Source organism: Spermophilus citellus (genome assembly GCF_964194105.1).
Source record: "Spermophilus citellus genome assembly, chromosome: 11".
Lineage (NCBI taxonomy): Eukaryota > Metazoa > Chordata > Mammalia > Rodentia > Sciuridae > Spermophilus > Spermophilus citellus.
This window is the reverse complement of record NC_138192.1, coordinates 106,398,880-106,426,379: the sequence shown is the minus strand read 5'-3', so window position 1 is coordinate 106,426,379 and position 27,500 is coordinate 106,398,880. Positions and strand designations below refer to the sequence as shown.

At 38.1% G+C, this 27,500-nt stretch overlaps 1 protein-coding gene across 2 annotated transcripts in view; it reads right to left on the bottom strand.

Annotated features, from left to right (window-relative positions):
* PARD3B (par-3 family cell polarity regulator beta) overlaps window positions 1–27,500 on the bottom strand; it is a 1,004,964-nt gene that overhangs the window by 83,384 nt on the left and 894,080 nt on the right. For both annotated transcript variants that reach the window (XM_081260439.1, XM_081260440.1), the window contains one exon: window positions 18,659–18,794. In XM_081260439.1, the coding sequence (XP_081116565.1) occupies window positions 18,659–18,794 (136 nt within the window). The remainder of the gene's footprint in view (window positions 1–18,658; window positions 18,795–27,500) is intronic.

Sequence of the window (27,500 nt, the reverse complement as noted above, 5' to 3'; positions counted from 1 at the left end):
ATGCATAATATTTGGCATTATATTCTAATTGTTTTTCATAACTTCAATATAAAAAACAAAAATAAAACTAAGTAAGATCCTTAACCCTCTGAATTTCTGTAGCCTTTTCTTTCTGCTTAGTCCTTTTGAAATTCCCTTGATGTCTAACCAGAAAATCATTTTGCAGAGGTCTTTCTCATGGAATGGTAAGGAAAACAATTTGGAAATTTTATGTATCATGTCTCACTTTTCCAGGACTATTTAGAAAAAAAATTAGGAGTTAACAGTATAGGAGGAGGAGAAACAGTCCTAACATTTTCCTGTTCTACCACTAGATGTGCATTATTTCACTGCATGAATGAGAAAACTGCTGCTAGGGAAATGGCAATGGTGATGCAGGAAGACTGTTCTGGACCCTGCTATGGTTCATCATTAAGATACATTAATCTGGAGAAGGCTAAGTGCTTTGGTGGGTACCATTCTGGATTCAATGGTAAAATGAGCCCAGGCAATTTACTAGATTTCCCAGATTATGGCTGAAATGACCAATAGCTTATAAAGTTAATGAAACTTGCATCAGCCCTGGATACTAAGGAGAACCTGCCGGACATGGAGCCAGGGGCTATACTGAAAGGCAGACCTTGACCTGATAGTGTCAGCTCACTCTCAGTTTTTCCAGAGGGCAGGCAGAGGAGAAAGCTGTTCCATTGGAGAGGTCAGAGGACTGGTGCTTAGCATAGGGGTCTCCTCTAATGTAGAAAGAGGTGGTGTTCCAAACAATGCAAGTGAAAAGCTGTTGGGACTGCAAATCAAGTCAAGATGGCACCTGGCAGTTTGCCAGGAGGAGTGGTTTGTGAAGCAACGCCAGCGAGCCATTAAGATGGTCAGGATTCCTTATTGGCTGACTGCTGTATCTAGATGATGTTAATTGAGTCAAGCTGTGTGTAATCAGTTAGGTATATATACCTCTGCTGTCCCGCAATAAAGCGGCTCCTGCTACCTTGGGTGCCCGCTACCTTGAGTTCCCGCTCAGTTCCTGCTGAGTTTTCCCTACAATAAAGCAGTTCCTGCTTCAACCTTTAAGTTGCTTGTCACCTCCCGGTTATTTTGCCTAGCCGGACTGCGGCAAAAAGCCCAGGATCCTCCAAGTGACTCTACAGGGGAACAGATGAGAAGACAAAGTGCTCTCTTTCCTGATTTGGTGGGTCATAAGGATGAAGGGTGCAGAGGTCAGGTAGCATGGGGGGGCAGAGACCTGGGCCACAGAGAAACCAGAATGCAGAAAGATGACCTCTCATCCAATGGAGTTGGCAAACCCACTGAGAAACTGGGCAGAGGCCAAGTTCCCTTCTGGTATTACTCTGGATCCCACTCCTTCCCTATGTTAACAAGCTGCCAAATCTCTAATCAGGAGGCATGAATGTACCCCAGATAGCGCTGTGGTCTAGGTGCATTCTGCTTCTCTAGAAGCATTCTGGAGGAGGTGGGAAGAACAGGAGAACTCGTACCACCCCATTTAAGGAGCAACATCCTTGCTTACAAGACAGAGAAGAGAAGGAATACAACATGGTACCATCCACAGAGAGGACTAACTGAGGAGCTAGCAAAAATGAGCCACAAAGCAAGTACTGCAGAAGTCACTGTCCTGACTACAAAGCATCAAGACTATACACAAAAAATAAAATTTAACTGAATAAACCCAACTCTTGAAAACTAAACTAATGATCAAATGGTCAAAGAAGCAGCAAAGTCTGGAAGAAAAAGACTAAGAACATTAACACTCCTGGCTACAGAGCAAAAACTAAGTTTGAAAGCAAATTTATTTCCTATAATTATGCTGTTATTAAAGTTACTAAAAAGCAAATGCAATAAATAAATTTCAAAAAGTAGATTTGCCTTGTCTGTGTTTAAGGAAAGAGAATAATACAAATCATAAATAAATGTACCAGAAAACAGAAAAACAGAATTATTAGATATATTAAATGATGAAAAGACACATAAACATAATGCAAATTTGAAAATCTCAGAGATAATTTTATAGAAAACCATATCTTATTTCCAAAATTCTGTGAAAGAGAAAGCACATCCTTTTCCAAAGATCTCTATAAGGGAAAGTTGAAAAACATGTCAAAGAATTACCCACAAAAAAAGGATGAGTTCTTTTATATATTTACCAAAAGACAATTATTACATTATTAAAATTTTTACAAATCATAGGAACTATGAAGTTTCCCAGACTGTCTTATAAAGGTAATATAACCTTTCTGTGTATAGCTGCTAAATTGAGAAACAAACAAAAAAAATAGGTATCAATTTCACTTATAAACAATATACAAAGTCACCAATACAATATAAGTTATTCTTCCCAGAGTGGTGTTGTACACCTGTCTTCCCAGTGACTCTGAAGCCTGAGTCAAGAGGATATCAAGTTCAAGTCCAGCCTCAGCAATGTAGCAAGACCCTGTCTCAAAATAAAAAATAAAAAGGGCTGGGGATATAGCTCAATGGTAGAGCACCCCTGAATTCAATTTCTAGTACTAAAAAAGGGGGGAAAAAGCATCCATGCCCAGGTCTATCTTGAAAGAATAAAACAGACAACATATAAGTGTACATTTAATTTTTTCAGTGTTGTAAAGGTTTTTGGATGTTAGAAACCTTGTTAATATAACTTCACACATTAATAGAAGAAGAAGAAAAAAAATCATACAATCATCTTGGTGGATGTTTAAATGGAACTTGGAAAAACTAATGAATATCCCTGGTTTCTTTACACAAAAATGAAAACCTTTTTTCCCCCCAAAGTATCATAAAGGTAAGAGTCTATTGACAAAGTTGGAAAAAAATCTGAATGATATTTGCCAGTGAAGGCTTAACATTTCTTCCATATCAAGAATGTTTACAAGTTAGGAGCAAAATTAGCAAACATATAATAGAAAGAATAGAAAATTCATAAAAAGAAGAAATATTAATGTCCATAGGCTCATGAAATGCTCAATCACAGTTGTAATTAAGAAATGAAAACAAAAATGATTGATATTTGCTATCCAAGGGGTGAAAATAACTGGGAAAAATAAAAACACTTTTATACACTATGAAACCCACATAAAACAGACCATTAATATTGATTGCCTGTATTAATGAAGATGTTGCTAAGGAAATACTAGTTTTTCAATTTTCTTAGGGTCAAATTGAGTAATTTGTACCTAATTTTTAAAAATAAAATAATATATTGATTTATGATAAAGAAATAAAAATATCAAAATTGATTTATAAGGCTAATTACTGCTTTTGATCAGAACTGATAAAAATAATTTAAATATCCAATAATGGAAAAGTGCTTTAATTTACTATAACATATCTTTTCTACAAAATACTGTGGATTAAATTTATATTTTTGAAGAATATTAAATGACATGGGAAATGTTTGCTATATAGCAGAACATAAAAAAACTGTTTCAGTAGCAGTATATTTAAAATGATTTTAATTTAATTACCACATGTGATATGCATGTGTGTGCATGTTTATAGAAAGAAAATATTCCAGGTGGTCAGGTAACAGATGATGTACATTTTCATTTTAATACTTTAACCAATTACCTAAATTTTTTGGAGTGAGTATAAGTATACTCAGGTAGTCTCTGAAATACTTCCAGCTATAAAATGTAAAATTGTAACTGCTTTCAATATATTTATTTTAGAGCTACGTACAACCATTGACTGTTAAACTACAATTAATGAAAATATGTACAAATTGTGAGTGTATCTACTTTTACATATCCATCTAGTTTTTTTTTTGTGTGTGGGGGGTGCAGAGGGTGTATTAAACCCAGGGGCACTTTAACTACAAAACCACCTCCCCAGCTCTTTATATTTTTTATTTTCAGACAGGGTCTCGTTAATATGCTAAGGGCCTCACTAAGATGCTGAGGCTGGCTTTGAACTGGAGATCCTCCTGCCTCAGTCTCCCAAGTGGCTGCATTACATGCATGTGCCACTGCACCCAGCGCATCTATTGGTATTGATGTGTAGATAAAATTAGAAAAACAAACTCTGTGCCCAGTCATTATGTGCTTCAGAGAGGATCTATTAAAAATATTTATTTAAAAAAATTCTCAAGATTCCCTTACGTGAAGTAAGTACCATGTGAATGCTGATAAATAAAACAATGAGCAAAGAGATAAGTAACTTAAAGTCTAGACTACAGCTTTTCAGTCTTTTAAAATTATAACCCATCAAAAGACTTATACATCATGACTCAGTATGTGTGTGTGCGCTCACATGTACTAGATATTAAACAAAAATTTTTTCATCTAATGCTCATATTCACTACTGACCGTGCCCTCTGATATATTCTATTCTACTCAAAATCATTTAGAAATGACAATAGTGACCAACTAATTGATTTTATGATCATCTAATAAGCTGTGACACAGTTTGAAAAACTACCCTCTAGGGCCTATCTCTGTCAGTAATTAGGACAGATGCAACGCACAAACGCTCAATCCTCAAAACGAGAGGTTGGACCTAAAGAAAAGTATCATTATAGGACAGATGCCAAAAGCCACTTTATGTTTGTTTTGAAATTGCAAAGGGCAATTTCTTAGATGTAGCAGCTGATCAGGAGGCAGACGGCCCTAAATGCAGACAAAAGGAAAGGCCAACCACACTAGGGAAAACCTCACAGGGATAAAAGGAAATCTATCTTATTAATTCTTGGTTAGTCTCCCTTTCCTATGCAACCACTTATCAATTTCTTCCTGTACCACTACTCCTAGATATCTCATTATATTTGAAATTATGTTTCCTGTCTCCCTTTCTCACCAGACACGAACTCCTTATTCACTTCTGAATCTTGAGTCAAGTAAATTTCTGGATTAAAGTTGCCACTAAATGAAGGTCTAAGGAATTGATAAATGGACACAGGACTGCTGTCCTCCAGTCCTGGGATCAAAGTCACACAATGTAAGATAAAAGGAGTTTATTTATTTTTCTTGATAGATGCTAGGACATGGAAAGATTATTCAACACTCTTCTAAAATGTTTCTAAGTGGGAAGGTATTCACATTTTTGATAAATTCCATTTATGAATCAATTAAGGGGAAAGATTGAATGCTTGCGTCAAAACCTGAGTATTCTTCTATTTTCTTCTATTTCTACCATGTATTTAGGGATGAGATTGTCCAGCAGTACATATCTATATCTGCATGTAGCAAGGAGAAAGTTATGCACTTTCTGAAATTGGAAAATGTCAAAAGACTTCTAAAATCACATGTAAGTAAACCACAGCCTCTTAACTTCCATCTCATTTTTTTTTCTCAATCACCAATTTAAGTACTGTTTTAAAAAATTTCTTCCTGCCATCATTCACATTAATTGAGGGACCATGATTTCCTCCTCTGGAACGTGCGTCTCTGATTTCCTATAACCACATACATAACAGCGCACCATTGCCAGAGTGCTGCCTGATGGGTTAAACCGGGGAAATTACTGTAAAGGGAGTTGCAGGGAAAACAGGAAGCCTGGTCCATACTAAATAGATGAAGGAGAGAAAAGCAGCTGATAGATATAAACAATTAAAATTAAAATAGATTTGCTACTCAAAAACAATCTGGGACTCTGGTAATTAGATGATGGGAAAATAAAACTGAAAAACGGAGGTGTCTCCACATGGTTTGGGGGTATCCATTATTACAGAATGAGCCAGAAGGTTTGGAAGAGAAAAGACTTCAGATCATGAAGGGAAATGTTGTTCTCATACATTTCCTACTGTTTCTCTGAAGGGGAAACTTCATAACATTAATATTTTTACACACACACACATACACACACACACACACACACACACACACACACACACCCCAGTCAGGTTTCCTTTCTTAAAGGTAAGGGCTGATGATGCATTGACACTTCCTCCTGCATTCATAAATTGCTATGTATGCATTGAATGCATAAACCAACAAAGGAATGAACAATTGTACAAAATACATTTTCCTCATGTTTTGCTTTTGACTTTGCTGCCTAGAGAATGAAGCTCTGTCTGGGTATCGGGTGAGAGAGAGAGATGACATAGAATGAGCTAAATCATTTGAAGAAGGGTTCGTGCAGATAAAACCCAAGTATTTCATTACTATATCCAAGTCTTATCTTAAAAGTAGAAAATAAACTGTTTTTCAACAGTTTGTAATGACAACATTGTATTCTGTCTTCTTCAGTCATTTACTTGAATAAATGGAAAGTTTTCCTGTCAGCCTAGCTGGAATTCAGTGGTATCAACTTTCGAATGTTCTAAGAAACACTTTGAAAATTAGCACTGTGATTTCAAGGCTCAGAAAGAAACAGAGAAATTGATGAGAATCATAGGAGGGGACTGCAAATTCAGAGGCTGTGGTAGGTGTCATTACAACTGTATTCAAAAGTGGTCATTGTTCTTGAGGAGAATGTCCATTTTATGGACATCATCATCTTTTTTTTTAATTTTTAATATTTATTTATTTATTTTTAGTTCTCGGCGGACACAACATCTTTGTTGGTATGTGGTGCTGAGGATCGAACCCGGGCTGCACGCATGCCAGGCGAGCGCGCTACCACTTGAGCCACCTCCCCAGCATCATCATCTTTATTGTTGTAAAGATCAGTATCATTGTAGGGTTTTGTTTGACTAGCACCCTTCCTGTCTTTAGAGAGAAGAGCTTTCTGTGAATTTTCTTTTTCCCATTACAACACTAGACCAGTTACTACTTAATAGGAACCAAATGACGTTACATCACAGAAGGGTTAAGAGTGGAGTTTCTTGAAACTAAAAGAGCAAAATGGCTGCCTTAGTGACCTGATTGGCCTACAGTTAGGAAGCTGTACAAGGAGACTCCATGGGCTACTAGATCTGAACATGAGTTTTCACTGTTGTCAAGTTTAAGTGCAACAAGTATCAGTTAGATGGATTTTTGTAGCTTCTACTCTAAACATTTTTTTTTTTTATTTAGTGTCCAAAGTTTATTTTAGGACTGTTAAACTCTGCTAAAATAAAACATATCCAACTGATTTTAAACAGCTTCAAGAACAGTTTAAGAAATCTGGAATTCATAGGAGTTTCTGCTATGATTTCTCCTATATTACATAAAATGGTCATTTCTCCCATTGCAGTAGAAGAAAAGAATGTTATTATTGTAGAAGTTGGAATTTTGGGTTTCAACCATGATCCAACATAAACGGCTGTGGTTTGGGGAACTTAACTTATTCTAAACTCGACATCCTGAACTGGAATTAATTGCTCATTAGAAGCAGAAAGAGTTCTTTTTTCATTCTAATGTAAGTACAGCATTGGGTTTCTTTCTTTCTTTTTTTAAATTTTTTGACATATTATGGAAAAATAATGTGTCTCTGAACTTTCCTTTTTTTCTGCTTTTTGCTTTTTGGGTTTGGGTTGGAGCCAGAGATGGCTAACTTATTTGATTACAGCATTAAAAAAAAAAAAGATTTAATTTAGACTTTTAAAGAGAACTGATGAAACAACATCAAACTTGGGTTTGGGTTCAATACAAGTGGGTTCAAAAACAAATTAAGAGTGATAATTAAAGAGTAGTTCACCAGAGAAAGAAAACCGTTTTTATAGTACTTATACATGAACACTCAAGAATACAGTAATACATGAGATTCCTTTTCTTTCAAGTGTCTTATTAAAGCAGTATCTGAATAGCTGCCAAAAGGAAGCTTCTTTTCTTCTTCACTGGGAGATAGCACAGATTTGAAAATGAGCTTTGCTAATGACTGTGTGACCATGGAGCAAAGTCTTGGAACCTTATTCTTCTCATCCCTAAAGCCAGATTAAAGACACCTGCCTCACAGAGCTGCTGTATGGAGTGAACACAAGATGCTGTTGTTGTTATTGTTATTGTTATTGTTATTGTTATTACTATTATTATTGTGTGTGTGTGTGTGTGTGTGTTGCTGGGGATTGAACCCAGGGTCTTGTGCATGTGAGGCAGGCACTCCACCAAATAAGCTATATCCCCAGCCCCATTATTATTGGTGGTAAAATTTATTGAGTAAATGATTAGTATATATTCTCTTTGTTTACCACCCTTTTTATTTTCAACCTTTAACTGGATCCTGGTTATTTCTTTGCTTCAGGGTTTTTGTAGAGCTGGAAGCAGAAGCTGACTGAAGTCAACTTTCTTCTGATCTTTGATTTTAACATAAGCTCATTAGGTATGCCCCCAGGGTCAAGGATGAAAGGAGTGGACTTTGGAAGGAGAAGGATGTGTGTGTGGGAGAGAGGGAAATAGATATTGACTTTTGGACCAATGGAATTTGTCAAAAGTACCTAACAACTAAGCAGTCATCACCTGAAGTGACCATGGGCATGTCAGTGGTAAGCAGAGTAAGGAGGACTGGAAGGTCTCTCACAATAGAGTGTGTGCTGTACAATGTCCTGGGACTCGGAAAGAACCAGAGGTTATGGAGGTCCAATGAGGACAAGACAGAATGGTTGTTCAGCCAACTGTTTTAGAATTAAAATTACTTCTAAACATCTCAGTGTGCCACCATTTAAAAGCATTTGCTGAATACTTCCTACATGTCAGACATCATTCCAAGTGGCTTACATGGAATTATATATATGTCAACATACTCATATGACAGAATACCGTTATTCCACTTTTCAAGGTGACAGGGAGATATGTAAACTGCCCAAATTTACCCCTGGTAATAAGCGGTGTGGTCTGAATGTGAACTTGGGAAGTCTCGCTTTCAAGAGACTGTGATCTCATACAATATCAAAAATGCTTTCCATACATGCTAAATTCTAAATACACAGTTCATGACATCTGTATCTTAGAAAAAGAGGATGAGAGAACAGGAGTACTTTAGGGTAGGTGTCTTCAGGGCAGATTTTTCTGGAAAGGCTGATAAGGAGTCATGATTCCAAGTTAGCTGCTGCAACTGGTGCCTTGGCCACAGAGGACAGATCCAGAAACAAGAGGCTTCTTTGGAGGAAGCAAGGAAGCAGTTTACTGGAGAAATTGGTTCCATCCTCAGGATCAGGTCATTGCTCACTTGGAGGGGGGTCACCCAGGGATATCTGGGGAAGGTTGGGCTCTGTGCATAAAAAGGGAAGAGCTGAAGGACACAGTCTGGTGGAGCCACCAGATATCAGAAATAGACCTAACCATTCAGTTCTAGAAGCAGATTCTATTAGCCCTCTTGATCCCTTCTCCTAGACTTTCCCTACAACCTTTACAGATCAAATTATTGTCCCTCAAAGTATTACTTAGAGGAACTGTGCTGAGAGAACAATAACTTTGTTGGGTGATGGGATAGAGAGGTAACTTTAGACACCAGAACACTTACAGGGAAAGAGTGGACTCAAGTAGGGTGCCATGATGGGATATAGGGGTGATTCAGGGTCAGGGAACCTGGGGAGAAACACTGAAAGATTGGCAGATCGGAAGGGCCCAGAGAACATCTCACAGATGTGTCCAGGAAAGAGGGAAGAAGGGAATGTCTCCCTCCCTGGCTCAGATGGCTTAATATTCCTGCTCTGAGGTTACTGTTCTGTGATTAGCAAAAGGTTATTGGATAATGGACTTTCGTAGGCTGGTTTGGGACCCTAACAACCAATATTGTTTTTTTCCTATGGGAAAATCCACTCCTAGTTCTAAATAGCCAACTTCTAAATGGGTTTCTGGAACACAGTTTATTTCTATGTTGGGGATTGCCTGTAAACACGTTACCTCCTTTCAAAATGATTTACGCTATGTTCAAAAGCTACAGATTTACTCACATGTTGTATATTTCAGCTCTTCTCCCCTATAGCTTATATGTCAGCATATTCCTGTGAAAGCCACATTGAAATATAAAAGGGCTAAAGCCACTACCAACAATAAAATCTTTGATTAATTTTGTATAGTTATTTCTTCACTTTTTCAGCCCTTCCTGAAATCTAGTTGAGCAAATGCCACCTCTTCAAGTGGCATTTGATGTTTTACCAGTAGCAAGTTCAATAAAACTTTGGGCCTTTCTAAAACCCTCCTAATTCATAGACACAGTGGCTTTTCCTCTCTTTTTGTTTCAGCCTTGACACTGTTTTCATTCCACAGGTCTGCTGATTTAGGAACCCTGGGAAACACTGATCTATTGGTGGAGTCAACTACCAGGAGCGATAGGGGGGAACTGTTCATGGAGCTCCAGAGAGTTCATCCATTGAGAAGGGGGTGGTTACTGTGTAGAAGGAAGTGCTATAGTTTGGATCTTGAACATCCTACAAAGTCCCATGTGTTAATGGCTTGGTTTCCAGGATGGTACTATTGGGAAGTGATAAATGTGGTCTATTGAGAGGTCCTTCAGTGGTTGGAGATGTGCTTCTAAAATGTGATTAGGACCTTGGCCACTTCCTTGTCTCTTTTGCTTCCTGAGCTGTTTTGTTCCTTGTCGTGATGTGCTGCTTTACCACAGGCCCAAAACAATGCAGCTAAATGACCAAAGATTGGGACCTCCAAAGCTGCAAACTAAAATAGAGCTTTTCTGTTTGCTAAATGGAGTTAAGTATCTCAGGTATTTTGTTTCAGTGGTAGAAAGTAGACATAGGAGACAAACTACAGCTGTCTCTGCATACATATAGTTAATAGCTCTGTTATGGTTTGATCTTCAATGTCCCCTGAAGAGCTCATGTGTTGGGCAACACAGGGATGCTCAGAGGTGAAGATTTTGAGATCTGAAATTCTCATCAGTGCATTTGTCTATTTGATGGGCTAATACTTTGAATAGACTACTGGGTGGTAACTAGGCAGGTGGGGTATGATTGGAGGAAGTTGATCCCTGGGAGTGGGGCCTGGGCTATATCTGTCCCTGGCCCTTCTCTCTCTCTCTCTCTCTCTCTCTCTCTCTCTCTCTCTCTCTCTCTCTCTCTCTCTCTGCTTCACAGCAGCCATGAGCTAAACAGCTTTCCTCCACCATTCTTCCATGATGTTCTGCCTCACCTCAGGCCCAGAGCAATGAAGTTGGTTGACCATAGACTGAGACTTCTGAAACCAGGAGCCCCAAATAATCTTTTTCTTCTCTAACATGTTTTTATCTGGTATTTTGGTCATGGTGATGAGAAACTGACTAACACAGGCTCCAATTATTCATCCAATCTGGCACCTTCAAGCTTTTAAGAACATAGACTTGTTACAAAACAACAATCCATGATGGTATAGATATAGCAATTCTGCCTAAAGAAAGGGAGTATCTTTGGTCCTTTTAAAGAATTCTATTGCTTCTCATTGCATGAATTCCTAGATCTGAGGTGAACAGAAATGCCACTTGTCTATGTAATTAAAAAGACAGTGGTCTGGTAATTTCTCATGAATAACTTTGTGAAATCATGTGGTTTCCTGGGATAGCTCAAAGATACTGGATCAGCAGACAAAAATAAAATTTATTTCTCCTTTTATGTAGCAAATAATGGCAAAAGAATGGCAAACCTGAGATTGATAATAATTTGTTATTTCTAATTATAAACAGGCAAATACATGAATAAAGAAGTCTTTTCTTTCTCTTTTCCTTAAAAAAAATAAGATAACATACTTTATATTCAAAATTGCAGAAGATAACTCCTAATGGTGCCCTATATCCATTCTTCTTTTTCCTGTTAATAACACTTTGAATTCCCTCTGTGACTACATCTTTGTCCTCACTTGTATATGGAGTTTGGGTGAATGTGGCTCTACTTTCTGGTTCTAGCAATGGCCTTGTGCCCTCGTTTGAGTTTTGTTAATACTGGATCTTTCTGCCCATGAGAGTTGGTTCAGCATCTGTAACCTCAGCTGAGCCAATCCATCCACTGAACATCTCACTGAACATCAGGTCTAGGACTGGTCCTGGAATTACTGAGACTATTTCTTTCCATTGGGTTGTTGAGTTGGAGCTGCTGATAGCCATCTTGCCACAATATGTGGAGCTCCTTCACCTACAGAGAGAATTGCAAAGCTCAGAGATGGAGAAAAGAGAATCCCAGTGGCCTCTCTGGAGGAGCCAGATCTAGCTTTGCTTCAAATTAGATATGTATATGGACTTGTTTTACATGAACCAACAACATTTCTCTTTTTGCCAGTTTGAATTAACTTTCTGTTCTTCACAATGTAAGAGCCATTTGACATCAGAATTGTTCATCTGTGAACTCAGTTTTTATGAGACACCTTACATAAGCAAACTAGAAAAATGCACATACATCTCAATTCTGGTATTGGACCAATGACAGCAGGAATTCACTACCTTATCTCCTCATGTTTAGAAAATAACTTTTGAATAGTTTTTGTACTTGCTTGGCTATTGTGCATCCACCTTAAATCTCTTTCTTAAGATGGTTGGCATGATCTCAGCATCGTGTTCTCCTTTCTCTCCAAGTGCAGAATTCACCCGATTTATCTTTCCTCATGCAGATCAGCTGCCAAGCACGTTCCTTCAAGTTGGCTCCTGGGCCATCTTCATAATAGGACGAACAAATCTTTCAAACTGTTTTCATTTGTTCACTCAGCCGTCTCTTTATTCCAACCATGATGCACCTGATCCCAGCCCATTTGCCAGAAAGATGCAGTAGTACCATGTGGGTTTTTTTTGGTTTGTTTGTTTGTTTTTTACAACAGTGGAAACTAGCATATCATTCTAGTCTAAGATGCTCTAATGGGCACTTTTTCATATATAAACAAGCTTGTTCTCTCTTCTCATTCAAAGAGCTAAAGGCCTCTTTTATAGATAAACATTTTTCTAATTTAGAAAAAAAAGCTGAAAAGGGGGAAGAGAATAATGTAGTTTTTGAAAAAGACAATAATACAGATTATAATATTTTTAGAACACCTCAGAGTCATCCCATTTCCAAAATTACTTACAGGATATCCATGCTGCTATTAAATAAACAGATAGTCTTTATCTACTAAAAAAAAAAAAAAAAAAAAAAGCAGCTGGTTGGCAGAGGACTGTGATAGTCTTAACAAGTTTTACAGAAAATAAAATACCAGCAGATTACAGGTATCATGTTTTCTTTTGGCAAATATTAACACTTCACGGCTGGCTAGCTTATCTTGCTTACTTAATTGGCCCTGGGAAAGCTCACCGGGCCATTTCACGTTCGGTCACTGAAATTCTCTCAAATTGTTTTTATGGCTATTCAGAACCCGGATGTGAAAACAGCTACAAAACAGACCCACAGCAACGATATTTCAGGTCTCAGATCCATATTTACAAACCTTACAATCTGTGTGGCATTCATTTATTTTAAAAGAAATGAAGTGAATAAATTAGTTTTTTTTTTTAAAAAAAAAAGGAAAAAGAATAAAATATGTTGACTAAGGCAAATCCCAAATTGTCACTATAGCTTTCCTTGTACCTTGCCTCCAGTTGACCACAGATCTGGCCTCAAGCAGAAACTCTCTGACATGGGAAGTAATGCTTCTGTACGCTGTAGCATTTGTCATGTATGTTATTGTTGTATGTTGCTTTAATTTAGACGTCTACATTTCTGGCTAAATTGGAAGTTATTCCAAAGTAGAGATATTATCCTCTTCTTGTTGCTAGCAGATGACCGACACCAGATTGAGCCAATAAACTTGAATGAGGGACAGAGAGAGAAGAGGAAAAAAAATGAAAAGAAGAAAGAAATGGAAAGAGATCTTAGGTTCCAGCCACTGAGCAGGGGTAATTTAAATTACAGACAAGACAAGGAGGGAAAGTCTAAGAAGTCCAGGCAAGGCCAAAGAAAGAACCCTAACTAGTCTAAGAAAGAATGTGCTTCTTTTAAAAAAATAGTCGTAGGTCCCACCAGCAATGTATGAGTGGGCCTTTTCCCCCACATCCTCTCTAACACTTATTGTTGTTTTTATTCTTGATAGCTGCCACTCTGACTGGAGTGAGATGAAATCTTAGAGTAGTTTTGAGTTGCATTTCTCTAATTGCTAGAGATGTTGAACATTTTTTTCACATATTTGTTGACTGATTGTATATCTTCTTCTGAGAAGTGTCTGTTCAGTTCCTTGGCCCATTTATTGATTGGGTTATTTGTTTATTTGGTGTTAAGACTTTTGAGTTCTTTATATATTCTAGAGATTAGTGCTGTATCTGACGTGTGTGTGGTAAGAATTTGTTCCCAATTAGTAGGCCCTCTGTTCACCTCACTGATTGTTTCTTTTGCTGAGAAGCAGCTTTTTGGTTTGAATCCATCCCACTTATTGATTCTTGATATTAATCCTTGTGCTATAGGAGTCTTATTAAGGAAGTTGGGGCCTAATCTGATATCATGGAGATTAGGGCCTACTTTTCTTCTAATAGACACAGTGTCTCTGGTTTAATTCCTAGGTCCTTGATCCACTTTGAGTTGAGTTTTGTGCATGGTGAGAGATAGGGGTTTAATTTCATTTTGTTGCATATGGATTTCCGATTTTCCCAGCACCATTTGTTGAAGAGGCTATCTTTTCTTCAATGTACATTTTTGGCGCCTTTGTCAAATATAAAGACAACTGTAATTATGTGGGTTAGTCTCTGTGTCCTCTATTCTGTACTATTGGTCTAAAAGTCTATTTTGGTGCCAATACCATGCTGTTTTTGTTGCTATTGCTCTGTAGTATAGTTTAAGGTCTGGTATAGTGATGCCACTTGTTTCACTCATTTTGCTAAGGATTGCTTTAGCTATTCTGGATCTCTTATTTTTCCAGATGAATTTCATGACTGCTTTTTCTATTTCTATGAGGAATGTGATTGGGATTTTGACTCGAATTGCATTAAATCTGTATAGTGCTTTTGGTAATATAGTCATTTTGACAATATTAATTCTGCCTATCCAAGAACAAGGGAGATCTTTCCATCTTCTAAGGTCTTCTTTATTCTTTAGCATTCTGTAGTTTTTGTTGTAGAAATTTTCACCTCTCTTGTTAAGTTGATTCCCAAGTACTTTATTTTTTTTGGTGTAGCCAATATGGAAAGCTGTATGGAGAATCCTTGGAAAACTGGTAATGGAACCACCATTTGACCCAGCTATCCCATTCCTTGATCTATACCCAAAGGACTTAAAAACAGCATACTACACGGACACAGCCACATCAATGTTTATAGCAGCATAATTCACAATAGCTAAATTGTGGAACCAACCTAGATGCCCTTCAATAGATGAATGGATAAAGCAAATGTCACACACACACACACACACACACACACACACACATATATTTAAAATGGAATATTATTTAGCATTAAAAGAGAATAAAATCATGACATTTGCGGGTAAATGGATGGAGCTGGAGAATATAATGCTAAGTGAAATTAGCCAATCCAAAAAACCAAATGCTGTATGATTTCTCTGATTTAAGAATGCTGATTCATAATATGTTTCTGGGGGGCAGGGAGATGGGAGGATTAAATGAACTCTAGGTAGGGCAAAGGGGAAAAGGGGAGGGTGGGGAGGGGAGGAGGCCTAGGGGTAGGAAAAATGGTGGAATGCAATGGTCATCATTACCCTAAGTATATGAATGAAGACACGAAGGATGTGACTCTACTTTGTGTACAAGCAGAGATATGAAAAATTGTGCTCTGAATGTGTAATATGAATTGTGATGCATTCTGTTGTCATATATAACAAATTTAAATTTAAAAAAAATTAAAAAGAAATATATATTAAGACTAAAAACAAATAGTCATAGGTCCTAATAAGCTTTTAAGTAATTGGTTTCATCATTTTGCCTTCCAAGACTTTTATGAGCATACTTTAATTTATATATGGCTTATTTTTAAACTAGTTTAAGAGTACAGTTGACTGACAATAGCTGTGGGTTCTGCATCATTGGATTCAACCAACCATTGATAGAGAATATTCTAAAAATACATCTGTGTGAACCCATACAGACTTTTCCTTCTCATTATTCTCTAAATAGCACCATACAACAGTTTACATAGCACTCACATTGTATTAGCTATTATAATCTAGAGATGATTTTAAGTACATAGGAGGACATTTACAGGTTGCATGCAAATACTATAACTGTTTTATATGAGGAATTGGAGTATCTCAGATTTTGGTATGTGTAGGGTTCCTCAACCAATTCCCTTGAGGATAACAAGGGAGAACCATAGTTGTCAGGTAACTTACCTTGCTACTTTCCTTCTAGACAGCTCAGAAGTTCCCTCAGAAAAGTATGGGAAACATTCACCAAGCCTCTAGAGACACTAGACTGGGGAGTTCTAAGTTCATCAGAGTTTTTCTGATTAATGACGGTGGAGATAGTTTTGTTACAAACTTGGACTGCTTTGGTGTCTTACTGAAGTGATAAAAATCAAGGTCCAAATTTTATAATTCGGGGCAGAATCCTTGTTGGCAACCCAGAGAAGTACCTGGAGGCCTCTCTTAGGGTCTATCCCCCCCCTTCACGGGCTGTTGATTTTAACAAGTACCCCTGTGATGCTGGGGACTGGATGGATCCAGAAAGTACAGTCTCATGAAAGCTGCTTTGTTGGATCTGGCTGACGGGGCAGGAGTGAAATGTTAACTTTCTAAACTTGCTTTCCTAGATCTTTCCAAAAGAGCAAAACAATGCTGTAATTTCTCAGGGCTGTGCTAGACAAAAGATACTAGTGTTTTTCCTTGGCAAGGGGAGGAGAGAGGAAAGAATGCTGAGATTCTAATCCCAGGTTTGGAGCATCTCAGGAGATCCCAAAGAACACTTGTCTTTTATGACAGAGTATTTCCCAATCATCCCTTTGGGAAGCCTCAGCCCCTGATTGTCTGGGAAGCATAAACTCACTCACTTTTGGCAAAGCTCAACACACCGGAGCATGGGAAACACAGATTAAAACGGAGATGCTTCTTACTCTCCAGATTGTCTGCTTATACATTTGCTTGGCATAAAAATAGAATCACTGAAAAAGGGAATACCCAAGGGAAAGTGGTTCTGCTGGCTCATAGTGAGGGCCAGAGGAAACCCCCTCAGTCTCGTGAAGGTTAAGCATCTTCATCCTTTCAGCTCAAATTAAAGAAATCATATAAAATAAGTTTAAAACCCTCAGGACTGCGTAATCTAAAGTTACTTGTCTTATTTTGCTCGGAGGGGTTTTCTGTGGTTCTGTGGTGGAGCACTCCCTGATGCACTGGACAGATGCTGCTTTGGTCAGAGTGGAAAAAACTTTCCTTTGTGGCTGCTTTGCCTGGCTGAAGGAGCACAGCCTCACCTACCAAGTGGCTCACATCTCTTGTCAAAGGCAGTTCACCCATGTCCATCAAGTTTGAAATACAGTGATTGTCTTCTAATCTGTTTCTGTGGAACTCTTTCTCTTCTGCTACTGGGAGTTCTAAGAGACAAGTTGACCCATTGATATGGATGTCATTATGTTCAATTGTAATATCTGGAATAAAACCAATAAATAGCTATTTGTTCTGATCTATAGTCTGGGGATGCCTATCTCTAAAGAGGCTGGCACCTCTTTGCTTGGGATTGGGGGTCCTCATCCTATACTTCTGGTGAGTGTTTTTAAGCTCCATCCATGAGGAGGAATCTCCTGGGCTGAGGGGTCTCTGTGGTGGTGGATCCTGAAACCACCATTCAAACCACAAGCCACACCTGATGTGCTACACCACAGATGTGAAAACCAGTGGGGGGATCAGCTCTGTCACTGGACTCCACCCTGATCTTAGGAGCACAAATATAAGTATGCAATTCAGGAGAGGAAACTTTAATAGATTTGCTTTTCAAAGAATCTGGTGTCTTTAGTGGGCACCAGGGATGACAGACTTCCTTACTTGGTTCTCAAAACGGCACTAAAAACTATAGTAGAAGGCAGTAAGCATCAAAGAGGGTGTGTGAGAATGAATCACAGCAAGGACATGACTACAACCATGTTCGGCTCACCTCCAATAATGTTAGGAACGAGAGCTGACATTTATTGAGCACCGGCTCTGTGTCAGGTACCGCTCTAAGTATCTGACAGGTACATGTAATCCAACTCTAAGGACCCTCCTCTGGGCATTTTTGTGGATGCTCAAGAGTTAAGTGTATTTGGTAGGCATAGAGTTACCTTCTTGAAAAAGACAAGAAAATGAATTGTGCTACCTTGAGAAAACCTGGAGAGTGTCTCTTCAGTGGTCGCAATATTCTTTTCCGTTCCCTGAATGTTGAAGGATTTGGTGAAACGAATCCTCTAATACAAAAAAATGCCCTTATCTCAAAACGAAACAATCCTAGTATACAGGTAGGATCAGTGGAATGTGAATTGCTCAGACCCAATCTGCAAACAATTGATATCTCCGACAATAACATTTCTGAAATTTACTTCTAATAACCATTTTTCAAAAGAGAGATGGCTTCTGTAGCAAAGTCTACTAATGCTGGCCCAGATGCCTGAGGTCAAAGAGAATTAGGGTAAGTTGAGGCTCATTGGATGGTGACAGAGATCCCCTGTCCTCTTTAAAGTGCCCTCCCCAAACCAGTGAGTATACCACAGGAAGTAGTATGAGAGCAACAAGAATCAGCACATACATTAGCGAGGTTTGATTCATGTAAACAGCTTCAGTGGGAGAAGATGGCTGTTTTGGATCATGTTCATGTCTATAAAGCTCAAGAAAACTGAATACAATCTGCTATGCACTGAGCATTCTTGACCACTTTCTGCTCTATATTGTTTTGGTAAAGAGAAATAAATGCATGCTTGGAGTCAGGCATAGGCTTACCCAGTGAAGGTCATAATCAGATGGCCTAGCTCTTCCTTCTTCGTCTTCATATAGTGGGAAGCCTTCCCTCCGAGCCTGATAATACTCCTTCCGCAGCTTCTGGATTCGGTCAGTGCTCCCACCCATGGGATGGCCACTATAGCACAAAGACAAACAGAGTCACACAGTCACATCATTCTTGAAAGTCACTTTTTGTTCTTCTTATTAAAGGGGATGGCATCCAAATTGGAAAGATTGGATAATATAATTCAAATATGCTAGGAGAATGGTGAAATCAGTAATATAAATGAATACAAAATGGCCCTTGCATGCATACCTTTAGCTCCAAGGGTCAAAATATCTGACTTGGCATTAATAAATGCCTTTGGAATGAGAAGGTAAGACAAAGTCTTGACCTTTCAGAGCAATTAAAGAAACTCAACCCTTTTTTCTTATAATCATACACACAAGAATTTGGTTAAATTTCAACATGGGTATCTCATTTTCTCAAATAAGCACTGTGTATTTGGGACAAAGTTCTGGTTGTGTGACCTGAAGGCTGGATATCATGTGGGGCTGGCATGTGCCACTGTTCATTTCAATAGACGTGGGAATTTTGGGAGTGGGGGTGGTTGATGGTGGGATACACGTCAATAGATGAATACAGTCAGGGCACCGGTAAAGAAAATAAAAGCCATGCCAAAAAATTAAAAGAAAGGGTAGTGGGGTTGGGTGACAGTTGAATGTGCCATCTTGGTACCTGTCTAAGGTTCTCCTCTTTACCTTAGCCACTATTTCCTCCCAGGACTCACCACTGTCCAGTACCTCATCTACCCGACCTGCCCCTCCACGTCCTCCCATCCACACATCAAATGATACATGCTCTCTTCCCTGTCTCATTTAGAAAGCAAATTAGAATAAAAGTGAGTAATGGCACTGGTGATTTAGTGTAGAGATATTTAGAATTTATACTAATACATGACAAAAGTACGACTGGCAAATCTGGGTACTTTAACTCAATTGCAAAAGACACGCCTGTTTCACAGGCAGGTGAGGATCACTGCTCCAGCTGGGGAAGAGCCAGGGTAAGAAGATCAGAGGAAGCTTGCGCAGGGCCCAGTGTGAGGAGCCTTGCATGCCAGAAAGGTCCCTGAATATTACAGTTGAGTTTTAAATTTAAATGAGGCCTCTGATAAAAAATAAGATCTCTAAAAGCATTAGAAAGTAGTCATCTATTTTGTTGAAGTATATTAAAATTATGCATACAAATTCTTTAAAATATTTATTTTTTTAGTTTTAGTTGGACGCAATAACTTTATTCTATTTATTTACATGTGGTGCTGAGGATGGAACCCAGGGCCTCACGCGTGCCAGGCAGGCGCTCTACCGCTGAGCCACAACCCCAGCCCAGCATACAAATTTTAAAAAGGGAAATGGGAGTAACAGGTTTTGGAGGGAAAGCATTTTTTGGAGCTAGATGGTAAATTGAGGGAGGCATGACCATGCTCTCTGGTGCGGGCTTGGGGCTCTTCTGTGCTCCATAGATACTCTTCAGCCCATGTTTTGATTAAGAAACAACAAACCCTTAGGAATCACACCCTTTTAATTTTCTTCAATATGTATTCTAAAATTCTCAAAATAGTTCTAATTTTCTTTCTTTACTATACCTTTCTTAAATAAAAGTTTTCTTTGTGCAGTTGAAAGAGATAACAATAGACACAAGAAGGCCTGCTTAGCTTCTCTGAAGCACAGGTAGGCAGGAAAGGTAGCGCCATCTATTCTGAACTGCTTCCTTTGCTCTGGAGTAACATGAGATGACTGTGGTGGCTGGATCCCATGCACAAGCTCCTGCCAGTTACAGGAACGCACAAGCTGCGTTCAAACTCACCAGATGAGTTCAATCAACGCAGTGCAAACATCGCATACATAATCTATTAGTTTACCCTGAAGAAACTGAAGCACTGAATTCAAGTAGAATGAAGTCATCAGTAATAAAGAAAAAAAGAGAGAAAATGATAAGGCTGTGTTCAAAAAGAAAACACCAAACACCACAATTTTCCTCCATTTGTGGTGGTGGGGAAATCATACAAGGACTGTAAACTATTCTTCCATATGCCTATAAATACGTTAATTTAAAAATATGGGTTTGATCAGCTTGCTGTTCTCATGTAAGGGAATGAGGGAAGAATATACAATCAGCTGTTCAGGATTTGAAAAGTCCCCTGATGGTTGACAGGAACATGACTATTTACCCAGAAGAGAAATCTCGCTGCAGTGAAAAGACAGGAAAATTCCTGGAACTTCTTAGAGCAAAACATGCTGCAGATTTTTCCTAGTGTGACTATTTTTAAAGACAATATGGAATGCTGTGCAAATGTCTTATGATAATGTGAGACTACACCTCAAGATCACCTCTTCTTTTTACCTTTCAAACACCTGCTACCTTTTGTAACTATATCAGATTTTTTTTCTTAAGGAGGCATTCTATACACTAAAATTTGGAATACCAAATTCTTATTTCACTTTTCAGTTCTTTTCAATGGATGGAACACATAAAAGTCTACCAAAAAATTAATAAAAATTACATATACCATTATTTATAGTCAAAGTCATTAATTGATTTCATTTTGTGTTGAAGACGTAGAAATTTAGCCATATGATGCAGGACATAAAAATGCCTTATGATAACAGCAGTAATCATCATAATAGTTCACAATTTATAGAACACTTATATAGCAAATATATTGATACAAACTTTTACTTACTCATTTTTCTGCCCAGAGAAGACATCACTGATCAATTACAGATTCTTTCCCAATAATCCTACACTTGGTCTCAGAATCCTTCTTAACCCAGAACTTCAGAGAACCACTACAAACTACAGGAGCTGGTACTTGGGGTGACTTTATTTTCATTGCCTGTGTAATAGGTGCCATAATATCTCAAAGTCTCCAAAGAATATTGAAGGATAGCTTTTATTGTTCTGCTGAATGAAGACGGAGGATATGAGGCTCATGGCTAAAAGACAATTATCAAGGTTGGTCTGACTTCAAAGACTCTTCTTTCCAGGATAGCTTACTACCATCTAAGCTGCTTCTCTTCCTCCATCGTATTTGTATCTTAGAGACAGGGTCCTCTAGCAACAAATGGAACCAGCATGCATATCAAAGTTAGCCTAGAGCTCTTACTTTCTGAGGAGCTGGATTTTTCTTCTCTATGTTTGTTCCATCTGTTCTATTTTCCTGGCTTTATGGAACTAAGAAGTATAGATTCTAGGGAATCTTTTGCCTGATAGCTTCAGAAGTGACATCAGATTATGATGTGACTTGAATACTCTTGGGACCACATAAAATATGTCAAAGTAGAAATAACTCTATCTCTGTGTTGGTAGTTAGGAAATTAGGCTTTCTGTATTATGTGTTCACTGGGCATTCTTACAAAAATGTTCCTAGTATAGCTCTGTCTATTGAAGGGGATCAATGCTAGTTATATACTTTCAATGTGCAGAATTTTTTTGTCAAGTTAATTTAAGCAATATAACAAAACAGATTTATATTACAGTGATTTCTTGTGAATCACACAGCCTATGCCTTTAGAGGCAGAGGTATAGTTAAAACAGTCCCTTCTATAACACCACGGAGCTGAACAGAGGTTACAGTTGTAGTGAATTTCAGAAACCACATCGTAGCCACCTACAGGTATGACCAACTGGCCCCCACTCGTAAACTTCACATTAAGGCGTTATCTGCTTCCTTGGAATCCAACTTTATTCTTTCTAGTTTATAATTCTCTCAATTGTAGTACATTTTCAAATGAGTGTACATTTGTGCACACCCTAGTCTCCTCTAGTTGCTGCTGTAGACTGGAGAAAATAAACTAACATTTACGGAGCTTCCATGATTTCCTAGGTATAATATTTGTGCTCCACATACTTCATCTCATTTACTCCTCTGTCAAAGCTGTGAGGATGACATTGTTGTTGACATTTTACCATCACTGAGGCTCAGAGAAGTAACAAAACTGGTGAACAGGGGAGCAGGATTCAAGCCAGCCCTGTTTCTACCCTCTCATGTTGCCTCGTACAAAAGGCATTAAAATGCAGTAGGCATCTTGCAGCCTCAGTTCAAGGCATTTCAAGGCAGAGGGAATTTAGCAGAGCACATTTACAGCCAAGCCTTTTGATATTCTTTTATTTGCACAGATCTTTGCAATAAAAATAGAAATTGAAGTAGCTAAAGTAATAGAAATACAAACAATGAAGCCTTCATTCATTAACGAATGATATTGGAGCATTTGCAGAGTGACATTTCTGGGCAATTAATATTATATCTCTGAAGAGCTTATGAGGGAAGCTGGTGTAAAACTGGGGTGCAAAAGAAAATCAACAAATGACAAAGATCTCACATGGAAGACAAAGAGAACAGCAGTCAGGGCAACTGCTGGGAAAGTTCATTCACAACTGAGTGAGAGGGAGCTGGTCTCTACAGTGAACCACTGACCACTGCTGAACTTGTGAGTTACCTGTGATACCTTTGTGTGCACGTGTAAGTGGGCATGTTCATCAATATGTAGACTCTTATGATGATTCATTTGTATATAGTTAATTCCAAACAGCTGTTTCTGTTTTCAGATAGACTCAAGATATGTAACTCATTCTGAAGGGAAGATGTTTGCTTTTGGTGAGCATACTCTTCATTTTAAGTACAAGCCTGGTATGTCAGTGAGCTTTTCATCCCTATGAACAAAAAACTTGAGAACAACAACTTAGAGGAAGAAAGTTCATTTGAGCCCATGGTGTCAGAGGTTCAGCCCATGGCTGACCAACTCCATTGCCTTAGACCTGAGGAGAGGAATAATAACTTAGCAGAGGGCATGTTGTAAGAAGATACTCAGTTCACAGAAGCTGGGAAGCAGAAAGAAAGCAAGAAGCTAGGGACAAGATATAATTCAAGGGCACTTCTCAGCTGTGGCCCACCAGCCTATGGTTACCACCAAGGAGTCCATTCAAATTATCTATTCATTCAATGTTTTAATCCACCGATGAGTTTATAGCTTTCCTAATCTAATCATTTCACCTCTGAACATTCCTCTAAACATATGAGCTCTTTGGGGGACATTCAAGAGCTCAATAATAACACTGATGTCCAGATTTGATGATGGGGCTGAGAAGTAGACTTAATAGAAGGGCACTTTCAAATATTCACAGGAATATTCCTATGTGGATGTGATAGCATGAAGTCACTGAATAAATATCATTGTTGACTCTGTAATGTCAACAACGATCAGAAGGCTAGAGAATGCTTTTTTAGGGTTTGATAGGTTATTTAATTTCTTTTAAAGCTACTTAAAATGTTATTTTGATACCTTCTTTAATTTTTTTAATTGAATAGTTTTTCTATTTCTATACCTACAATGGAGTGAAATTTCAAAGGTTTTCTCAAAAAGGGTTTAAAGATGTGGAATGAAGAGAAACAGCTTTTCACACTAAGTGGACTTTTTTTTCCTGTCTTTTCCCCATCTCCCAGGGGGAAGGGTTGTTTGTTTCTGTCTTTTTACATTTAAGGAACTAAAACCATCATAGCTTTAAACTTAAAATTTGGCAGTACCATAGTTCTACCTTTGAAAAGAGTGAATCATTTTTTCCCTTCTCAGAGTAGAAACAGAGCTCTCAAAACATCTGAGGATACTGTGGCATTCATACTCTCAATAACATGAATATAATCAAATCTAACTGGCTATATGCACTCTTATCTTGCTAATTCTACTTTAAATCCCAAAATATTTCTGGGAAAAAATATTCAGCTGAAGACAGACCATCATAGGATGTGACTGTTACTTATTTTTTGTTGGTTGGTGATTAAGATTTCTGCCAAATAAAAATTTTGAGAGATTCTTAGATATGCATCCAAAATTGTCATTTGCAAACATTTAAGATTCATAAAACTAGCCTTAATAGCATTTACACTAATATTTTATAGATTGAACATTCAATGAAAATACATTAAGGCCAGGCACAATGGCACATGCCTGTAATCCCAGTAGCTCAGGAGGTGAAGGCAGGAGGATCGTGAGTTCAAAGTCAGCCTCAGCAATTTAGTGAGGCGCTAAGCAACTCAGTGAGACCTGTCACTAATAAAATACAAAATAGGGCCAGGGCTGTGGCTCAGTGGTCGAATGCCCCTGAGTTCAATCCCTGGTACCAAAATAAAGGAAAAGAAAAAAAAAGAAAGAAACTACATTTAAATAGTGTGTCCATATATACTAAAAAGATGTAATTATAAATAATTGCTTTAAAGGGGGTTTCATACAATTCTTCTAATGACATTTTAGTCTAAATAGCTCTGAAAATTAACTGGTGTCAACTTTCAATGAAAAGTATGACTGTATAATTTCACTATCTTACAAAGAATCATTTTCCCCCCCAAAGGTACATTGACACATAAGATTTTTTCACTGTAGAGTCCAGTTTGGGGACCCCCTAGCTGAGTACCCATGGAAAATATTTGGGGATTTTTTTTCTGTTTCTTTGCACATTCACCATTGCTATTTACAATAGTATCCTTCATTTTTCATTATTTTTGCCAAAAGTTCCCCCTAAAAAGCAAGAATATGCCTATTCTTACATGTGCATTTAATTTCTACCAGATCTGCTATCTTTTTTATTAAAACAGTTACTTTAGATTAGGAACCCATTGCTTACTATAAGTGCCTATGAATTCCTATATTAAGAACAATGATTTTAGATAGAGGATGAATATTACAAACAAAGCGAACTTTCACATCTAGGATTTCCTTTCAATTTCTAGGACTGCTTTCATCAACTATCTCTGACATTTAACCTCATAGTAGGTGAAGAAACAGTGTTTAGGCCTCTTAAGAGATTAAGAGAGTATTTAATGTCACATAACAAATTGGTAGCAGAATACGAGAAAAAAATACACTCTATGCTAACAAATAACTTTGAAAAGTGTGCATTTGTATAAATTTTCAAGAGTTCAACAAGCTTACTCCTTATGTCAGGATCCTATGGGGAAGTTGAAAAACTGGTAAAGAGAGGTTGACATGCATGTTAGGGTCATACAGAAGGAGAAAAGTCATGGAGTATGTTGATACATTAGCTCCAGCTGGAATCCTGCACAGTGGTCCCTCCCCCAGCCACAATGATGCTGCCTGTGGCATTTTGACCCAGATGCAACAATCTGACAATGTGACTTGGCTTACCTGGGCTCCTGACTTTGCCATGGCAACTTGAGTCTGACCTTTTGTCTTTCTCAACGTGTTTCCTGCTTTCTGCATCTGTTTCCTTTGAGATCCCTGTCTTGGTACTTCCATCCCTAGCTTGGTGAACTGACCCTCTAACTCCTATAGCTTGAAGATTTATCTTGGAAATTTTCACCCTGGACTGGACCTTCACCTCCATGAATCAAGCCATTGTGGTGCAGCATAAAGAAATAAAAGCCCCCTTCCCTCGGCACTTATGATTGCATAACAGTGAGCATCTCCACCCACACCATGAACCACAGCTGCCATTTACATTCCAAGTTATCTCACTGATTCATGAAGGGCAACTATTCCCATGTGATTGATTGCTATGATGCAGAATCGTCACCAGATCAATGTCATCTCTTCTGATAAAAGGCATTGCTCTCTCTTTGCTCTTTATCACTTGAGACAATGTGAGGCTGCTCTTTAATCAGAACATTCTGCCTCTCTATCTTCACTTCTAGCAAAGTAGAAACTCTTTAGGAGTGACATTGTCAGTGTCAGTCAAAATGCAAGAACACACCTTACTTTGCTGTTTCAACTCACCTTTCTAAGCCTGTAACAAATAATTGTATTATTTTGATGCTGTATAATGAACACTTGGCTGTGTTCAAATTTCAGAAGCTAATTTGCAATTAGTCATAAAATAATCATTTGAGTTATTCATATTTTTGTAATAGTAAGATATGTTTACTCCAACATATACAGTGCAATATTTTTGAATTTTAAGTAATTTACATAAACACTGGATACTCCAAAGTCATATATAAGCATGCAATACATATTGTCTTAAGGCGTTTTGCCAATTTTATTTTTTTATGTGGTGCTAGGAGGAACCAAGTGCCTCATATGTGTGAGACAAACATTCTACCACTAAGCCACAACCCCAGCCCAACTTTTGCCAATTTTATGAAGAATATAAAGTCTGTGGACATCTCAGAAGAATTTATCAAGTGATTTATATGGTAATTTTTGTTTCTTAAAAAATAAGTATTTTAAAATTTAGTTGAAAAGTTCACACTGGATGACAGCAAAATTATTCCTCCATTTCTTCTCTACATCTTTGCCAAACAAGCAAACAGAGATGCAAAGAAAAATAGATTTGAATCAATATGGAACCATGCCTCTACTGCATCTTCTGCTACAGGTGATGAATAAACCATGCCTGGTATTGTAATCCATTTATGTGGGGGATGTAGAAACAATATAGACACAGCTATTCCACATGGCTGAAGAATAGTGACATTACATTAGGACTTAATTTAACTGATATATTTATTTTATTCAAGCTTAGACAAAAATAGGGGCTTGGGCAATTTAAATAGTGATAGCATTTCTCTATCAGCCATTCCATTTAATGAACATATATGCTCCTGGATAGGAGATGACTTGGTTTCCTGCCGCAGTCTTGGCTGGGCACAGAATCACGAGCCAATCAAGCAGGAACAAAACTTTATTTTGAAAAAGCCGCTAACACTCTCAGCGCCAGCAAGTCAAAAACCGGTCCTCCCACGAGGGTGTCCGACCGGAACCGCGCGCCGACCGACCGGAACCCCCCGGGGTCCCCCCGGACCTCCCCCGGAATTTCCTCCTACTATCC